This window comes from Sparus aurata, chromosome 3 (genome assembly GCF_900880675.1).
Source record: "Sparus aurata chromosome 3, fSpaAur1.1, whole genome shotgun sequence".
Taxonomy (NCBI): domain Eukaryota; kingdom Metazoa; phylum Chordata; class Actinopteri; order Spariformes; family Sparidae; genus Sparus; species Sparus aurata.
The window spans coordinates 3533747-3553333 of NC_044189.1; the positions used below are offsets into that span (position 1 = coordinate 3533747).

The window sequence follows — 19587 nt, forward strand, 5'->3', positions numbered from 1 at the left end:
TATACTTGAATTACTAAAACAGCAGCTGGTAACTTCTTTATATACTATATAAAGTACTTTATATACTTTATATTCTTCTTCTATTAACATGTCATTCATTTGTTATTATAATGTATATTTGATATTTTAGGTTCATTTTTACTAACAAAATCTACATTTTTAACATTCATCACGCTTTTCATGTGTTTTTCACAGATGGAAATTTTAAAATTGAAACGATGATCTTGACAGAATTTTAAATGTTTTTTTTCTTGGTAAAAAAAAAATCAGGAGAAGTTTGTTTATTTAATGTGTAAAAACGAGTGGAGAAGAATGAATACTGGACATTTTGTTCACATGTTTTGTTTGTGCACATGGTTTTATTTATCTTGAGAACTTCTTTAACATCTTTTTTTTTTTGTGGAGAATTATTTTTTTTTATGTGTGAAACTGAGTATGGTGAAAAAAAGGTTTTTTTCTTTCCCACATAAGAAATTTCTCCTCGGGGAAAAAGGTCAAATGAAAATATTCAGAAATTTGTGTTTCTCATGTGTGAAACCGACAAGAACCTGAAATTTTATTTATTTTTTGCAAGTTTTCACAGATGGAAATTGTAAATTTGAAAAGATTATCTTTACACCTTTTTTAACGTTTTTTTATTCTCCTGATTTTTTTTTCATTTTTTGATTTTTTTTTTACTTTTTACCAGTTTTCTCCTTGAAAAAATGTTCCTGAAAATTGTTTTGTTTATCCTGAAAAAAAAAAATCTGTAAAAAAAATGTAAAAACGGAAATTAAAATAATCTTTCCTTGATGTGAGAAACTAAAGATTCCAGATGGAATTTTTTTATTTGAAGAGAAAACAAATTCAGGAGAATTTGTAAAAAAATGTAGGAGAATTTTTCTTCCATGTGTGAAACTTTGGTTTCACGTATAAAAAATTATCCTGGAAAAAAAATTATCCCCCACTAACTTTCAGGTGAAAATGTATTTCACGTGTAAACCAATAAAAACCTTGAAAAAGTCTTAAATCTTTAAAATAATTGTAATTTAAATGTTGTGGAGTAAAAATGTGAAACATCTAACTTTAAAATCTTGTGTAACGTGTAAACAAAAATAAAGAAATAAAACAAATTCACAGCTCAAACCTTTTTAAACATTTTTTATTCTGTGCAACTTTTCATTTCAGTCGATCGATCAAACATTCTGACAAACAATCGGACTTTAAAGACCTCATGAAAACACTTTGAATCCACACTGAGCTCAGAAACTCCAGACGACTTATTTGGCTTCTGCCGTCTTATTTTCTGTCAGCATTTCCTGTTTAATCTCCGTTAAACGTTCCAGTTTGTGTTCCACGAGGGTCTTTAATTAACTTTAGTCATTTTTTCTTCCTTTCACACTTGGTTTATTTCTGTTTTCTCTCCACAGATGCTTTTTGTTTTGTTTACAGTCAGATAATATAGATCAACAGTTCCGTTACAGCAGCAGCAGCATCTGTACAGATCCATGAGGTGAGTGAAGTTTGTCTATTTGCTTTAATGATTATTGTACACTTGCTTTGTTTTTAGTTTTTTCCTCGACATTAAAAAAGGAACAACGTCAAATTTTAGTCCACTTCCTCTCCGAGCGATGAGTAAAAAGCATTTTCAGGGTTTTCTTTGCCTCATTTTTGACGCTCGTTGGAGAAAAAACAGCCGGACTGAAAGTGGACGTTGTTCCTTTAATGCATCTGTTTTCTGTGGTGAACACGGCAGGTTATTGATCAAGCAGACATTCAGTAAATGATGTGATTGATGAGGTGTGAACGGTGATGCGTTCATAGCAGCAAGATCAACAAAGAGAGGAGAACTGGCACGAAGCGAAGTAGAAAAGAATCCTGATTGTTTCGTTATTTCTTTTTCTTTTTTTTTTAAACACACCTCCTGCAAAATGGCTTCTCTCCCCAAAAATATGTACACGTCCTTAAACAGGAAGTCTGAATCGTGGCTGCAGGTGTGTTTTCTCTGAGACGACTACAGAAAGACGACGCCTAATTCAATTCGTAACGATGCTAAAACTCAAAGATGGTAGAAATCAAACGTTAATCTGAACTCGTCTCTAAAAGCTAAACGTACGTCAGGAGAACAGGAAGCGGACGGCGTTACAGCTCAGCCGTGTTTATGTACAGTAGATACAACGTTGAGCCTTTACAAACTGTACAGTTGTTCTAACAACACGTTTTAAAATAGTTTTTTTGTAAAAGAAAAACAAGAAAATGCTCTCAGATTTCCTGTTGTTGCCAAACGTCGCAAAATCACAGACGAAGTTCTTTCAGACGAATCTGTCTTTGTTTAATTCTGCGAAAATTTTAAATGTAGTGCAACGATTTCTATTAGCATGAGTGGTAAAATAGTAAAGAGGGCGCCGAGTTGTGATTAATGGCACATAAATATGACACCTTCCCTTTAAATGTAGAGGAAAGAATCAAAATCAGCTGAGAGATTAAAGTCAGTAACACTTAAATTATTCACTTTAGTTGAGCCGTCGGGATCAAAAAGTTCTGGAGTCACAAAATTGTGCGACAATTAGCATTTTTTTTTGCTTCTTTTGAAAATAATTACAACATAAACCACGATGTTGGTTTTGTGATTGTTCTTTTGTGCGCTTTCTTTACAGTTATGTCTCAGATTCTCTACACTGAAAGACAAAACACAGTAAACAAAGTTAAAGATGTCGTGATCATATCGTGATTGTGAAGTCTGATATTGTAACAGCAGTTTTACAAACCAGGTGATGATCAATAGAAATTCTGTAAGATTAAAAACATGCAAGACAGAAAACCTCGAGTGTCATTTAGTGTGTTAGAAATCTGAGCTGGAGTTAATAAATATCTAAAAATACTCTTTAAATTCATTTTGGTTCTTTAATGATGCGGTTTCTCTTTTGTACAGAAGCCCAGAGGGACAAATGAAGACAGGTTATTTACTGGTGATCCATTTTCTAAGAACTGGTAGTAACTTATCTATGAAAACAAATAAACAAGGAATATTTCAGGGGAAATGTTTTTTTTTTTTCTGTCTACAATCTGTGAAACTGAGTGTGAAAGAAAAAGTTTTCCTGAAAATGTTTCTCCTGATATTTTACATTAAAACATTTCAGAATATTTTCATTTAATGGGTAAAACTGAGTTGAGAACAAATACTCCTGAAAATGTTTTTATGTTCACACATGAAAAATAAAATTCCTGGGGGAAAAAAAGTAAAAAGAATATCCTGTTGTTTTCAGAGAGAGAAAATAAAAACACTTTTTGTTTTCTCCTGAAATTTTGTTTTTTTCATGTGTGAAACCAACAGGAAAGAAAATGTTCCTAAAATGTTTTCACGCATTTTCTCCTGAAATTTGTTTTTGAATGAGTTTTCACAGAGGGAAATTTTAAATTAGAGAAAATTATTTTCACAACTTTTGAAATGTTGTTTTTTTTTCTCCTGGGTGACAAAAAAAACCATTTTTTTTTGTCTTTGTTTTTCATATGAGCAAAAGAAAATGTAAAAAAAACGTTTTGACAACTAGAAAAAAAAAGCATTTCTCTGAAATACATGATTTTCCAGGAGAAAATAGATGGAAATTTTAAGGAAAAATAATTGTGAAACGTTCCCAAAAAATTTCTCCTGGAAAGAAAATTCCCCAATAAATTTTAGGTAAAATTCTTTCTTTTTTTTCTTTAAAACAAGAAAATGTAAAAAAGAAAAAAATTATTTTTTCCGATCAGTTCTCGAATCACAAACATGGGAGAGAAAATGGATCACCAGCTAAAAAAGGGAAAAAAGCTTTCACTTTTCGTACTCTGAAATACGAAAATAGCAAAATTAAAATCCTTCAAGATGCATTTTCAGGATGAGGTGTCATATTCTGTTATATGTTGGATACTTAACAGTTTAAGGCAAGTTGATAGTTTGAGATGTGTGAAGTTTTGACTCTTCCTACAGTAAAATCCCAGAAGTCATCAATTGGGTAATTTATATTTTAGAGATTAAACTTCTGCACAAACACAGAAAAATAAAAATCAAGAGAAAAAAAGCATTAGATTGTTATAAATACAAATTAATAAGTAGAACTCTTAAATCGCTTCAGTGGACAGTTATGTGCAAACTTTTTCTTTGTGCGTCACGTGTGAACCTGCAGCTGAAAGGCATCGCGACATAATCTGTGCCAACAATTGTTTCCTGCACGAAACAGAAACATCAGTGTGCAAAATAAGATACGACGCATCATCTTATCAATGAAGAAGAAGACGCCAGTGAAGGACTTTAAAGTGCCGTGTCGTTCTGTTCGACCTTCACTGGGGTGCAGTTACAGCTGATGACCACAGGAGGGCAGCAGAGTTATTGCCTTGAAAATTAATTGTCTACATAAGCTTTCAAGCAATTTATGCATTTTTTGTTAAACAACCCTGGAGTAACTTTTTCCACCTGTTTGCTCTAAATCACCTGCTGTCGTGTTGGCTGAGTTTGTGACCAGTAAAAAAACAATTTCTACTTCGGATCAACAGAAACCAGAGAGACAGAAGAATAGATGTGTGTGCTGTTGTCAAACGCCACTAAGAGGAAGAGAAGAGCATCGGTGTGACGTTACTTCAGCGTGTGTGTGTGTGTGTGTGTGTTTCAGTGTGTGTTAGGGTTTCCTCCAGGTCAGCGGAGGGATGGCGGCGTTGGCGTCGCAGCACGAGTCGCTGCTCTCAGAGTCGGCGGGGAGAGCCGGCTTTTTCCTCTCCTTCTCCTCGCTGTCCGAGTCGTCCACCGTCAGAGTGATGAGCGAGGTCGACTTCCTGTTGGAGACGTGAGAGAGATTAATGCGGCTGTTGGCGTCCGTCTGCCGCTCGTGTCTCGTCAAAGAGCTCCACGTGTGTCCTCACCTGTCTCCGCTCTGTGTGATGAGTCTCCTGCAGGTCTCCATCTGGACGTCCAGCCCTCTCTTCATCGAACACATCTCCATGTACTCGTGCAGGTGGCGGTTCATGTCGCTCTTGGCTGTAGCCAGTTCCAGCTGAAAACAACACATCCATTACCTCTCATGTCGGGGTTAGGGATGCAGGAGGAGCTATTTTGCGGGCACCTGGTTTCAGAAGTTGTTGACATTGTTATGTGACATGAGCATTAATTGCTCCCAGTTGAATTACAAAAGATTAACAACTGTATTAGCATGTTTTTCCCCACTACTTTTGTAATTTACGGTCAAAGAGTTTTCCCTTTGACCCCGGTGAATCCTGCACAGTGTTGTTATGGTGGCACATGTGAGGGTGGTTACTGTGTGTTTCAGTCGTGAGCTAAATAAACACAATGTTTATGTACCTTTAACTGCTTTATTACATCTAACAGTATCAAAATATATCTGTTGAAAGTAACGAGCCTGTGGACATAAAATCATTAAAGCGAAACTCTCGCCAAAATGCAACCAAGGCTTTTTTTGTGAATGTATATGAGTCACATCTTCGTGTAAAAGCATAAATACGACGAAAGAGGCACTTTTAAGATTTACCATAGTTTTGTTTTTACGACAGCATCAAAATCTCTATTTTTAAAACACTAAGAAGTCTCGACACAACATGAAACTTTGCTCGTAGTATCACCAGGGTCTCTACACATGAACACGAGCATTGAGAACATTGTTTGTGTACACAGAGTTGACTATAAATAAAGTTTTTGAACAACTCACGTTAGCAGTAGCTTGTTCCTCTCGCCGCCGTCCTGCCAGTGAAGAAGTGTCGATCTCAGAATGTGACGTAACCTGGAGGACAGTTAAGGTGGAACTACTGTCTTCCAGCAACAACTATCCACGCGAGATCTCACGTGACTTTTCCGCCTTCTTTTTCAAGTGTTGTTTCTTATATGAGGCTCCTTTTTCAACTTCAAGGTCAATATTGTTTTTCACTAACGACAAAACAACAAATTATCCTGCATTTATATGGAACTAAGCTTTAGGAGCGTTCCACCTTAACTGTCCTCCAGGTTACGTCACATTCTGAGATCGACACTTCTCCACTGGCAGGACGGCGGCGAGCGGAACAAGCTACTGCTAACGTAGTGTTGTGTTGAGTTGTGAAAATGAGTTTGATCCAAAAACGAAAATACAGTAAATCTAAAAAGTGCCTCTTTCATCGTAATTATGCTTTTACATGAAGGTTTGACTCGGATACTTTCACAAAAAAAGCATCGGCTGCATTTTGGCGATAGTTTCCACATCGATATTTGAAAATGTTTTGAGTAAATCTTTTAAGGTATTGTATTGAAATTAGAAATTCCAGCTAAAGATAAAAGTGAACAGAGAAAACTAAGAACACAATCTGCAGCTTGAATCAGTTCACTTTCAATTTACGGGTCAGTTGTGGTAGTTTAACAACAAGTCATTGATTAGCACCTCTGACTGCCTCGGCTCATGGGTATTGTAGTATTTCAGATTTATTACCAGCACTCCAATCGACAATTAACCAAACGTTTGATACCTGATGTCACTTTTGACCCAATTCAAACAATAAACACCTTTAAATGAACTTGTGGAAACTGTTTTTCATCACCGTCTCACCTCGATCTGGTCGATGGTGGCCTGGTACTCCTCCTCTCTGGACTTGAACAGAGACTCGGTGTCTTTAATCACCTCCTCGATGGATTCATCTGGCTGCAGCTGGATACAGCGAGTGGACGTGAAGAGAAGAAGAAGAAGAAGAAGAAGAAGAAGGATTTACATGATAAAACTGAAACTAACATCAGTCATCAATATTTCATGAACGTTTTGAAGAAGAACTGCTGCGTTTGAGATCAATCTCAGTAAAATATGTGACTTCTTACAGGTCCAACAAAGCTTTTATGCATCATTTAGGGAAAATCAAGGTGAATTTTGGGAAAATGTTGCGTTAAACTGTATTATTATTATTACAGCAAGCTGTTTGAATAATTGTGTATCAGCAGGATAAATCATTAAACCTTTTGTTTGTCTTGTTTACAGTATAAAACCTGCAGATATTAAATCTACAGGCTCGTACATGTTGTCCTGTTGTAGGAGGAAATGGGAGCTTTTATTGTGAAGAAACAGGAAGTCTTGTTGTTATTATTGTACAAGAAGCTGTCGAGTGACTTTACAATTACTTCAGAAACTAGAATGTGTTCGTTGTTCATAAATTGCAGAAGATTTATCAGCTTTTTTTTGGCACTTAAATCAATTTTCAATAAATTCTTCTTGTTAGAAGCTCTCAGTGCAGTTAAAGAAACAGAAACCTGAGAGAGAAAGAGCGTCACTACGTCTTCTGATCTGCTTCAGTTTCCCTGCAGCGTCTCTCAGCAGGTTGTTTGGTTTCTGTGGTTTCATTAGATAAAAGCAGCTCACAGTTCAAACAGCTCGTCCTCCAGCTCAGGTCAGCAAAGTGGGACGAAGTAAAAAAAAATAAAAACAGGAAACAACCCCGCGGCTTCCCTGACGCTGAGAAAATAGATCTGCTGGATCTGAACGGAGCTCCGTTAAGTGCTGCTGCAGCCGAGGAGACTCCTGTTTATGAGTCGGTGCTTCTCTTTTATATCGGCAGAGACGTTGACTTCTTACTAAAGCAAGTTTAGATAACTGTGAGTAGAAATGAACAATCTCCTTCTGAGAGTTGTGAGTTCTTCTCCTTTCCACTGCAGTTTCATCCAACATGACGACATTTAACAGGGTCATGGTACAGAAAGCTCCTGGACTTGTAAACTGATGTTCAGAAATTAATTTTAAAGCCTGTAAGCATCTGTGTGTGTGTGTGTGTGTGTGCACGTACCTCTCCTTGTGCTTCCCCTCCCAGCGAGTATCCAGGAAAATCTTCCCAGAGCAGAAGAGTTTCCTCAGTTTCCTCCCAGGCCAGACTGTCACAGTCGTCCTCGAACTCACACTCCCTCCTGCACAACACACAACACACACACACACACACACACACACACACACACACACACACACACACACGCACACACACACACACACGCACACGTTAATGGAAATAAATATAGTAGGTTTGTGTACAATATTTTCCTTTTCGTTCATTTTCACGTACAGCTGATTCAGCATCCTCTGCATCTGCTCGTTGATCTGATTGGCCGACGTGCTGCACGACTCCTCGTCTCTGGCCCCGCCCCCCTCGCCCTCGGACATGCTCAGGTCGTCTCCGTCGGCGCCCTTGGCCGACTGCCCGCTCTGCTTCCTGGCCCGACCGCTCAGCGTGGGCGGGGGCGTGGCCACCTGTCGACGAGGAGACGTGTTGGTTAGAATGAAGGCAGACGATTGGTTGGTTGTGGATTCTCATTCATGAGCACAGACGCACCTGGAACATGTTTATCATGTCCTCGCAGTTCCTCTGCTGGGCGACATCACAGAGGCGGGCGGTGATGTCGATGCGGCGGCAGATGTCCATGTCCACCTTCATGGCCTTCTCCTGGATCTTACTGTCCAGATCCGACAGGTTCTGATGGACGGACACACAGAACTCTTCATGGACATTCAGCTAAATATTGTTGTTTACTCAGAAAGATGTCCAGCAACATGTAACCATGGAGATCAAGTGTGATCATTGTGTGATTTCTGGCTTACGTTGCTGACGAGTCCTTTAAAGAGAACCAGTTCTGCCTTCAGCTGCTTCACCCTCAGAGCCAGCTCATCCTGACACACCTCGCTCTCCTGCAGGTCCTGAAAACACACACAGCATGAAGAGATCACCAAAATGTACAGACGACATAAGAAGCTTTTTGTGTGTAATAAGTTTAGATTTGATAATCAATAAATTAAGGCATGTTTAAAGCAGAAAAATGTCAAGGATTTGCTCGTTTCAGCGTCTTAAAGGTGATGTTTTCTGCTTTTATTGAAAAATGGCCCAAGAGAAAAAATAATAAATTTATTAGAGAATTGTTTTCACGAGAAATACAAAATTGAGAAAAGAAAATTCACAAGAAAAATTTTTTATGAGAAATCAAAAAAATTTGAAAAAAAATTCATGAGAAAAAAAAATTGAGAGAAAAAAAATTCACCAAAAAATCATAAAAGAAAAAATTCACAGGAAAAAAAATTAATGAGAAATCAAAAATTGAGAGAAAAAATTCCGGACAGAAAAAAAATCATGAGAGAAAAAAAAATTAAGAACAAAAAATTCAAAATTTTAAATATCAAGCAATTCTTTCCAGCTTCTTATGAAGACTCTCTGGTTGTTCGGGCTGTTTGCTGGACAACAAAAAACAAGGAAATTATCATGTTTATTGTTACGACATTTTGTCGACTAAATCATTTATCTGATGATGAAAATAATCACCAGTTGCAGCCTTACATTGTTACACAAACCAGAGGATGTGAAATAAGTATGTAAGTTCATGAAAAATGTTGACATGCACTTTAAAGTTCTGCCTGTATGATGATAATAACTGCTTCAGATGATCTTCGTCTTGTGTTTTTGTCTCTGATGTGTTCTAATGTGTCTGTATGTTTTGTGCTTTTCATCACTCAGATCATTTGTTTTGCTGGCTGTGTCTTAAAAATCACTTTTCTTTAACAGACTTCTGAACCGTGGCGTTTCAGTAATCCAGCATTTTAAATGTGACTTCACCTCCTCCAGCTCTGCCACCTTCTCCTGCAGGTCCATTCTGGCGGTGTACTCCTCCTCCCATCTATAAACACACAGACAGACAGAGAGCAGCGATGTAAACACAGATTCATCAGCATGAGGCAGATAATCACATCATATTCAGACTGTACACAGAAACACAGCTGCTTTCAACCCACTGGAGGGAAAAATAAAGGTTAACTTGACTATTAAATTGTAATTTTGCATCTCAGCAGACAAAGATGACTGATTGTCTCTCTTCATAAGACCGCAGCCTTATTTTCAGCTCAGATGAGTGAAGCCATTCAGTTTCCTGATCTCGTCTCTGCAGCTTTAAGACAAAAACCCAGCGGAGTTACCTGACTGACCTACACAGCGTCACAGCTCCTCCTACCAGCACCAGTGTTACTCAGCAGCTGTTACATAAAGGAGACGCCATGCTGAGAGCATGAAGAGCATGAAGAGGATGAAGAGGATGAAGAGGATGAAGAGCACGAAGAGCACGAAGAGCACGAAGAGCATGAAGAGGATGAAGAGGATGAAGAGGATGAAGAGCACGAAGAGCACGAAGAGGATGAAGAGCACGAAGAGCACGAAGAGCATGAAGAGGATGAAGAGGATGAAGAGGATGAAGAGCACGAAGAGCACGAAGAGGATGAAGAGCACGAAGAGCACGAAGAGCATGAAGAGGATGAAGAGGATGAAGAGGATGAAGAGCTCGCAGCCACTCGACAGAAATAAACAGACGGGCTGAGCGAACACTGCTGAGTGATTTCTGGCGACTGTCCCTCTGTTGTGATGTGACGCAGCTCAGTTCTGATGTGTAAACTCGCAGCAATGTCAAAAAGAGAGACATGCAAAACATCCTAATTTTATCCCCGACTTAAGATATCTGATTTGACCAAAAACTGATCCAACACGCTCTTTCTCATCCACATTTTTAAAGCTCTATACTTGAAGTTTTACAACGTTTAAAAAGAGATCGTATACATCCTGGTTGTCTCTTTGGCGTGACAGCTAACCGTTAGCATACTCACAGCTTCTGTCACTCGCTGTGACTCGAAGTGTAACGACAGCCTCGACAACGACACACTGATTGATTGATTGATAGCATGAGTGGGACATTTTAAAAGAGGCTCTGTTGAACTTCACTGTCGTGCTGGAAGAAGCAGGGATAGACAGATTATCAACCCTGGTGCTAAACAAATTCAAAAATGTGCCACTTTTACTCGCCCACAACAACATCTGATCTCAAACCCTCAATCTGCAAAGGAACTAGTAACTAAACGTATCAAATAAATGTAGAGAAGTGGACGTATGAAGGAGCAGAAAATGGAAATACTCAAGTTAAGTACCTGATTTTCATTTTTACTGCAAATGAATATCTGCCCCAAATATCAGTTTTCAGTCTCATTGATTTTTTTTAATGATCTGTGTCGACCTCTAGCTGGAAGCCGGTTGTTTGTTTATGTAAAATGACTTTTATTTTTCCAAACTAAAGCTAACTTCTGTTACTCACATCCTTCATCCGTCACTCACCAGTGGCCAAGAAAAAAACAGATTAATACATGTAAATGGCTGCAAATAGTTAACGAGAGCTCCTTTAATTGTGGTGAATACCAAAGACAATTCTCGGCAGCATAGCCTGAAAGCTGAACAAGCTGAAGTTAATGTCCTTAAATGGCCACCGTACTGCGCTGACATCCTCTCGACTGGCGCCCTGCGACTGCCGAGGATCCCAGAATCAGAAAGTAAAAACTATTATTCTGATGTATCGTTTCGTCTCTAATGATCTGTAACTGTTTCCTCTTTGTCCTTCACATCGACGCTGCTCAGCTGAGCCGCTCTCACAACAACATCACGTCTGCGGTGGCTGACCTCAGATCAGATTACCAGCAGGGAAAACATGAGTACTGACTGAAACGTGACTTGTAGATTCTTTCTCTTCATACAGATGAAGATCAGACGTGTGTCAGATGTGAGAGGTGTGAAGTTACAATCGGTTTGTTTTCATCTGCAGTGACGCTCAGACTCAGATATGTTAATGAGCAGAGGCGATGACATCACAGTGATGGACGACGTCCTCGCTGCTCTGATCTGCTTGTCAGTCTCGACACGTTGCTCTGCAGTGAAGCTGCTGGTGTCACTGAGTCTGACTGGATACACAGAAACAGGTTCATCTCCACTGATGATGATGATGATGATGATGATGATGATGAATCAGGAGCCTTTGTGTTTTATCTCTGCCATTAGAATGAGACTGCACTTAACGAGCGGTGATGTCATCACACCATGAGGTCATGGTGACATTGATTCCAACTTATCGAAGACATCAAGAAACACCGCTGTGTTCTGTCAAAGTTACAATGCTTTGATTGGATATTTCAACATGTTAGAACATTTATTTATTCACTTTCTTGGAGAGAGAGAGAGACAGAAGGTGAACTTAGTTTAGCATAACGACAGAAAGAAGAGAGGAAGGTTCTTCAGTTTAAAGATCAAAACGATCACAGTAAATTACAATCAGTCAAAACAGCTCAACTCCGTTTCTTTCTTCTAAAACACTGGATCATTTATCTGGGGAACCACTACAACCCACTTTGTTCCCAAAATGTTGAACTAGTCGTTTAATATGACGGCAAAACATAAAAGAGGAGCTTTAAAAAAAAAAATCCCTGCTAGCAACGTTACGTTACAGGTAAACTCAGCAAATTCACCTGCCGAGGTGCAACGCTACACAATAACACATCTCAAAACTAAACAACGGGCACAATTAAAGTGTCATGATATGAAGTGGAGCCAGTTGCTGTCTGGAAGAGAGGAGAATAATCTGAACACTGGATAACCGGCAGTGATGTCACGAGTTCAGGAAGTAAATTAATACAACAGAAACGCAACAACGAACAACCAGGACGGCATCTGTGTCTCTGCTGTACAGACGAGGTGATGCTGCTTTCTACTTTCATCTCTCCATCAATATCATCTCCAAACACAAACATAAAGTGTCAGACTGTTAAAGAATAATAATTGTGGAAAATAACTGAGGGAAAGAATACAAAACATTGACAGGGATCAAACTAAAGCATTTAAAAATTGTAAGTATATACATTAAAAAAAGTAATTTATAATTTATAATTAACATAAATACTCCTTTAAATAAAAAATATATATACACACCAAAATAAACGAACAATTTAATATGAAAATAAGTAAATGCTAATAATTATTCTTCTAAATTCTCATATTTTCACAATTATTTGTTTGATTATTTATCTTTATATTTCTTTCTTATACTTTTACTGATTTATTGTTTTTGTAGAGCAGGGTCGGCCCGTAGGTTCAGATTTGGCCCGTTTCTATAAAATGAATATAATACATTTAATTTTAAAAAGATATAATATAGGTTGGTTTATGTCGGTTGATTTCTGTGGAGTGAAAAAGGAAAGAGGCTCTTTAAATATTCAGGATCAGGATATATATATTTATTTTAAATAATCTGCCAGAGTGACGGTTTGCACAGGAAGTCAGTGAATTTAATAACTTTGGATCCGTGCACCAGTTTTGCATTTTAACAAAACAGAAGTTATTTTAGACAACAGTGTGCTTACAGTTTGTGTTTTTCCCTCTCTTGTTAAACATGATGATGCTTCTGTGCAAGAAATAGTTTCTAAAACTGGTGCAGAAGATTTAATGCACAGCGCTCTGACCTCCACCCAATGCAACACCGTCTGGATGAGCTGGAACATGAGAACCGGGCCTCCTCACCTCAGAACTCACTAACGCTCCTGTGCAGCCACTTACTACATCTGATGCTAAAACCTTCCCAGAGGAGTGGAAGCTGTTACTGCTGCAGATGAACGCGTGTGCTTTTAGACTCACACCTTCAAAAAGAATCCGACAGCAACATTTTATAATCAAAAGAGCGTGACGGTAAAGATCCAGTGAACTGAGATGAACCGACAGGAGAGAGGTGTGTGTGGTTTGATGAAGCCAGCGCCGGCCGGCCGGCCTGACGCTGCAGAGTCTCACATGGGACAGAGGGAGGGAGGTAAAACGAGGAAGAAGGGCAGAGATGGATGACGAGTCAACAGGGACAGCAGCAAAGACAGGAGAGAGAGAGAGAGAGAGAGAGGAGGTGAAGATACGCAGAGCTAAAACAGTGAGAGGGAGGCAGAGGGTGAAATAAAATGGAGAGAGGAGCGCGGTGACATCACTGCTGGCGGTCACAGGCCTGTGCTGCATTGCAGCTACCAGGACGAACCCCAGCAGGGAGGAGGAAGAGGAGGAGGAGGAGGAGGAGGAGGAGGAGGGAGAGGAGGAGGAGGAGGAGGAGGAGAGGGAGAGAAATGAGAGGAGGAGGAGGAAGAGGAGGAGAAGAGGAGGAAGAAATAAAAGAGATGTGAGATCACTTGAGAGAAAAACAACTCCTCATGTTCAGGTTCTCCCCCGACACTTCGTCCCTGCAGACAAACAGGCAGCCAAACATTTACAGTCACAGCGAAAATAAAGCAATATTCATTCAACCTTCCTGGAACAAGCAGCTGCTGTTTCTCAATGTAAATGTCCACTTCTTTAACATAAATACAGCCTCCAGCTACGATAAAGGACAGTGAGGTGACGTCCTCAGTATCAGGAAGCAAAATTAAACAGTTAATGGTAAATAAAACATGAAAACGCCATTAAATAATAAATACTTTTAGGTGGACTTGTGTTCTCAGTATTCCTGTAATCCTGGCTTCTACTAAAACAGGAAGCTCCTGGATAATTTAAGACTGTGAGAGAAAATCAGGGATGAAACCAAATCCATAACTTTAAAAATGTGCCAGTCGGCTAATTTAAGCTGCTTTAAGTTTTTGTTGGGTTTCTATGAAATGCAAATTAAACCGACCTTCTTGCTGGATTACACCACAGGAGCTGAAGTGGTGACACAGCGAACGATACAGCTGTGCTTTCCCCTGTAAACACACCAACTTCTTTGTCTCACAGCTGCGTCTCTGGGCAGGATGAGCGTCCGAGGGGAAACTTGGTTTTACCCCTGGATTACCTACTCATGGATGGGTAACCCTGCCCTCCTAACATCCAGCCTGAGGTGGAAGTCGCTCTCTCCACCTCAGAACAAACCAAGCTGCTCAGAAGTGACTGCAGCAGCCACACAGGTCAGTGTGTTTACTGGGGAAACTAAAAAGGTCACAAACTTGTGAATTAGCACGGACGCTAAGCACAGGAGACGAAGCGAGAAAAGCGATGAAACCAAACAGACCAAGCGAGATCTGCAGTTATATTCTCAGGTGAAACAAAATGTTTAACAGGTAAAGAAAACGTACAGGAACATTTTACTGAGCAGCGTCTTTGTAAGTACAGACATTAAAACCATCAGTGGTTGTTAAAGTCTCATCTCTCTTCACTTCACTTCACATCAAATCAAACTGCTCGTCTCTCTTCAACTGATGGACTTTAGTTTGCACTTGTAAATGATTCAACACTGCCAGGAAAATCACATTAAGGACGCTCTTAAAAGACGGTGGAAATATTCAAACATTTACACGTCCAGCTCACTTTCATAGCTTCCAAACGAGTAAAACGTGAATGTAGATCAGAGCAGCAGCACTAAACTGTAAAGGATGATACGCAGAGCAGCACGCGGGTCAGAGCGAGTCGTTGCTGTTCAGTAGAACGTCCTGCAGCTCCTGAAATCGATGTGACTGAAGGTTTGTCCTGCAGCAGCATCCTGCCTCAGCAGGCGGACAGAGGAGAGGTCAGAGCTCTTCAGCATAAAGCAGCAGCGGGTGACGGCGTGTTGATGTGTGTCATGATTGTGGGAAACACAAGCTGCACGCCGAGCGAAACCCAAACGCAGCTTTAAATAACATCCCACTGATTCCTTTGACTTAAAGCTAAATAAATGCAGCAAATTAACAGATATTTCTTTTGTTTTGTTGCTGTGCATGAACATTTATATCATGGCTGCACATTCATGGAAAATCCTGACGTGACAATATTTGTTTTCTGCGATAAATGAAAGAATACAGATGACTTTAATCCTCCTATTCTTGTGTGTGTATCGCCATTATCAGTCTTAAATGTATAAAGTAATGTAGGTTTTTACTGATTGTGACACAAGTTGCTGTATAAAACTGATAAACTAGAAGGTGAGAAGTGATAACAGTTGCAAAAAACTATGGATGCAATCAGTTTTAAACAGATTTCAATGTCATGTTTATTTATTAAATTAGTTATCAAAATGAGGTGTTCCAATATTTAATCTAATACAGTAAAATAATCCTTTAGTTTACGTTCTGAGCACAAGTACAAACCTGATATATTGATAATAATATTACTGTATATTTAATATCCAAATCCATAAATGTGCTGTTAAGATCGCTAATAAGTTAAACTGAGAGACCGTTGACAGATGAAACATCCAGGTGAGAACATCTGTTTGTGAGCTGCGATCACAAAAACAGCTGGTTTGTTTACATCAACCTCAGTAACGGCTTCCAACAACACAACAACTTTCATTTTCTGAGAGGACTTCCTGCAAAACTGCCTTTGTTTATAGTGAACCAACTCGACAATCAACATTTATTCACACTGATAAATCAATAACTTGTCTTTTTCCAGTAAAATCCATTTTTTACGACGTTCCGCTCTCGTTCCTTCGGGTTAAACGCACTCATTAGAAGTCGCTTTGCACCAAATCGTCTGCCAAATAAATGTGTCACGTAACGTAAAAGCTAATCTCGCTCTTGAAGCGGCTGTCCTGCTTATCGATTCACGGTAACGATCCAACACAACCACAGACATTAACGAGATCGCTCACTCAGCACTAACTAGATGGTGAAATCATTGTGGGGTGAGAAGTTACAAGTTAACTAATCCTGCGAGGTCAAGGAGGAAAACCAACAACACGAGCGTACAATTAGAATAAAAATACACATGATAACTATGAAAATGTTTTGTTGAAAGCTCCCTAATTAACTGCCAACCTCCTTAAGTCAGCATTTAATTGTTTACTATCATTTATTGTTCGCTCTTCACTCAATTCTCTGTGTAAACTGTGTTGTGCTGACATGAGACCAGAGCTACAGCCACTGATTAATTAGTTGTCAATTATTTTATTAATCACATATTTTGACAACAGATTGGAGTAACTTTTTAGATGGAAACTGTCTCTATTTAGCTTCTTTAATGTTAATATTTCTGGTTCCTGTCCTGCTCTATGACAGACACCTGCAATTAAAACAGTCCAGATTAGTCAAAAGATAACATTTGATTTATGTAACTTGTTTAATGACATTTGTATAAATTCATTATTCTTTTAGTTTCGTCTGTGTCTGAATGTGAGGCGGGTCATCCCAGGGTGGGTCAGTATCACTATCTGATGTTATGAATGAATTATTTCAGGTAAACTGTGATTATTTCTCTATTCTTCAAGAAAAACTGAAAGTAGAACTCCAGAAAAATAGTCATTAACATGTTCATTGAATGTTTTTCTGATGTAACACATAACAGTTAGTGATTTTATATGTATCTTGCCTTAAAAAGTTGATCACAAAGCTCCAAACGCTTCTTAAGAAAATCATTCTTTACCCTATAAAGAATAAATCTCTTGTCTCAGAAACAGAAACAGAAACAACACACTCGATGTCTTCATGAGAACTGAAGATCCAAATGATGCAGCCATGTTAGATTTTTAGAGAAACTCTGTGATGAAGGTGAAGATAAACATCCCTTACCTTCTCTTGTACTCGTCTCTCTCTCTCTTCACCTTGGCCAGCACGTTGTACAGGGCCCTGATCTCAGGTGTGATGGTGTCGATCTGGACCCCGACACCGTCCGGGTGCGTCCAGGAGACTCCGGGGCCCGTGACGCACGACTCCCTCCCGGTGCCAAACCGGCGGGTATGGTTGAAGGACCAGATCGTCCCGGGGAGGAAGCGCGGGGGAGGAGGGAGGACGTTGTTGGTGTTGGTCCCGGTGTGACAGGCCAGTTTCTCGTTGATGTTGGTTGGTGGTGACGGGTCCGTGGGACTCAGGGCCGGGCTGATGGAGAAGCCAGACGTGGTGAGGTTGGAGTTTGAATCCGTGGTGATCGGGTTGAGGTTGTTCCCCAGCAGGTACTTGTTGTCAAACAGAGGAGGAGGGTTCAGGGTCGGGGAGAGGAGGCCGCCGGGCATGTAGGCCGGGTTGTTGGCGTTGTGGAGCGGGATGAAGCCCGGTCTGGGCGGGATAGGCCCAATAAATCCAGTCTGGACCCCCATCTCTTTGGTGAGCGGCTTCTGGTGACCGTCCCCTCCGCAGTTATCCTCCAGAGCCTGCTGCAGCTGCTTCTCCAGCACCTTGTTCCTGCGCTCCAGCTCGTGCACTTTGGCCAAAAAGCAGCGGAAGCGCAGGTTCAGGGTCTTCAGGACGCTGATGTTGGAGCCCAGGTCGTTGCGCAGCGCTGTAGCCGCCGGGGGCCCGCGGTGCAGGGGGTTGCTCAGGTGCAGGTAGGCGAGGCCCGATGGTGGCAAGGAGCCCAGGTCTAGCCCGGACAGCCCATCAGGCCCGAACCCGCCGTGGTCCCCCAGAAAGTATCCAGGCTCTGGGATGGCGGAGTCGGTCTGGCCCGTCATCTGGTGATGATGCTGCTGCGGGGCCAGGAAGCCGCTCTCCCCCAGGACCGGATTCATACTCGAGTAGGAAAATCTGAAGTGCTCGAAATCCGGCATGAACCCAGACTTCTAAGTGTTCAATTCTGCAGGTAATTCTAAAATCAGATGGTCTCTTTTCCCCTGAGCTTATCAGGCCTAGCTGCCTTTTCTATGAGCCCTCCTCCTGATCTCACCCGATGCTCACCTTCCTGCAGAGGAGCTGCGTGCTGGAGTCACACACTGCGGTTTGAAGGATGCTTTAAGGGCCTCAGAGCGCAGCTGAATAACAAACTCCAAGCTGAATATCACAGTGAGCTCATGCTGAGGAATAAATAAAATAATATCAAACGCAACCAGGTGCCTCTTAACTCACTCAGCCCTGCAGCAAAACCAGATTGTCGACTTTACTTTTACGCAGCAGCGATTTTTTAGGGCTCAGCGGTGACGCGCAGTCATATAGATTTTATTCTAAAGCCTCAGAATAAAGCGACACGGAGATATAATCTGCAGCTTTAAAGAAATACAAGCACCGTACCTGGTATTTAGAGGAGGGAACACTAAGTTTGGCACCAGATAATGAGGCTAAACGAGTCCGAGCAGAGTGTCGAGCAGCGGTGCAGCAGAGACCAGCAGAGATAAACACACTGAATGACTGCGGCGGCATATACCGTACTGACGATAGTAGAGGAGCACCAGGGAGTCTGACTGCTACCGTAGTGATCAGAGTAAATGTGCACCAAACGTCCTAGATTGAGACCGTATAACGTCTGTTTACAGTAGAAACCAGCTGCATCACGCTCCTGCTTACACATGATTAAATTGTACATGTTCATGCTAAAAAAAAAAAAAAAGAAATAGTTTTTATGAAATCAACTGCCAGTTTTTCACCCGGAAGTAACTGTTGTTGTTGCCGCGACGTCACACAGATAATCAAAAGCGATTTAAAAACATTTGTATTTTAGTATTCAACGAATAAAATGCCAGTTTCATTTGTTTCAGGCATTTTTATAGACAAAGTGATTGATTACAGTTTAATCATGGTAGCTAGCTTAATCGAGGGATAGCTAGCATAGCTAGGTGCCGCTCCCAGGTGATTTATAATGAACGCTAGCTAGCTAATAAACAGGCTAGTGCAGCTAGCAGCCATCTAGTTGGTATCTAATTAACATTGTAACACATAAACACGCCTCTAAATTACTTTGCGTACTAGTTAAGTACAACATACGTTCACTCTGCAAGTTAAAATGAGTTTGCTTGCGTCCTGAATTTGTTATTCATTTGAAGGGCGGATTCACGGTAGCTAGCTAACCGCTAACGTTTGCTAGCTTTACATAGTTCATCGCGGTTTGCGTCTGACTTTCAAAACATTAGCTAGCTTACGTGAGCTATTAACT

General features: G+C 40.3%; 1 protein-coding gene across 1 annotated transcript; it reads right to left on the reverse strand.

Moving 5' to 3' along the window:
- Positions 1-1125: 1125 nt before the first annotated feature.
- LOC115578550 (intermediate filament family orphan 1-like) lies at positions 1126-18924 on the reverse strand. Its single transcript, XM_030411565.1, has 9 exons — positions 17298-18924; positions 9565-9625; positions 8562-8657; positions 8296-8436; positions 8029-8213; positions 7759-7876; positions 6540-6638; positions 4873-5003; positions 1126-4785 (listed from the first exon to the last, which is right to left on the reverse strand). The coding sequence occupies exons 1-9, from the start codon at positions 18269-18271 to the stop codon at positions 4632-4634; spliced, it is 1959 nt and encodes a 652-aa protein (XP_030267425.1). The 5' UTR covers positions 18272-18924; the 3' UTR covers positions 1126-4631.
- Between the last annotated feature and the right edge of the window lie 663 nt (positions 18925-19587).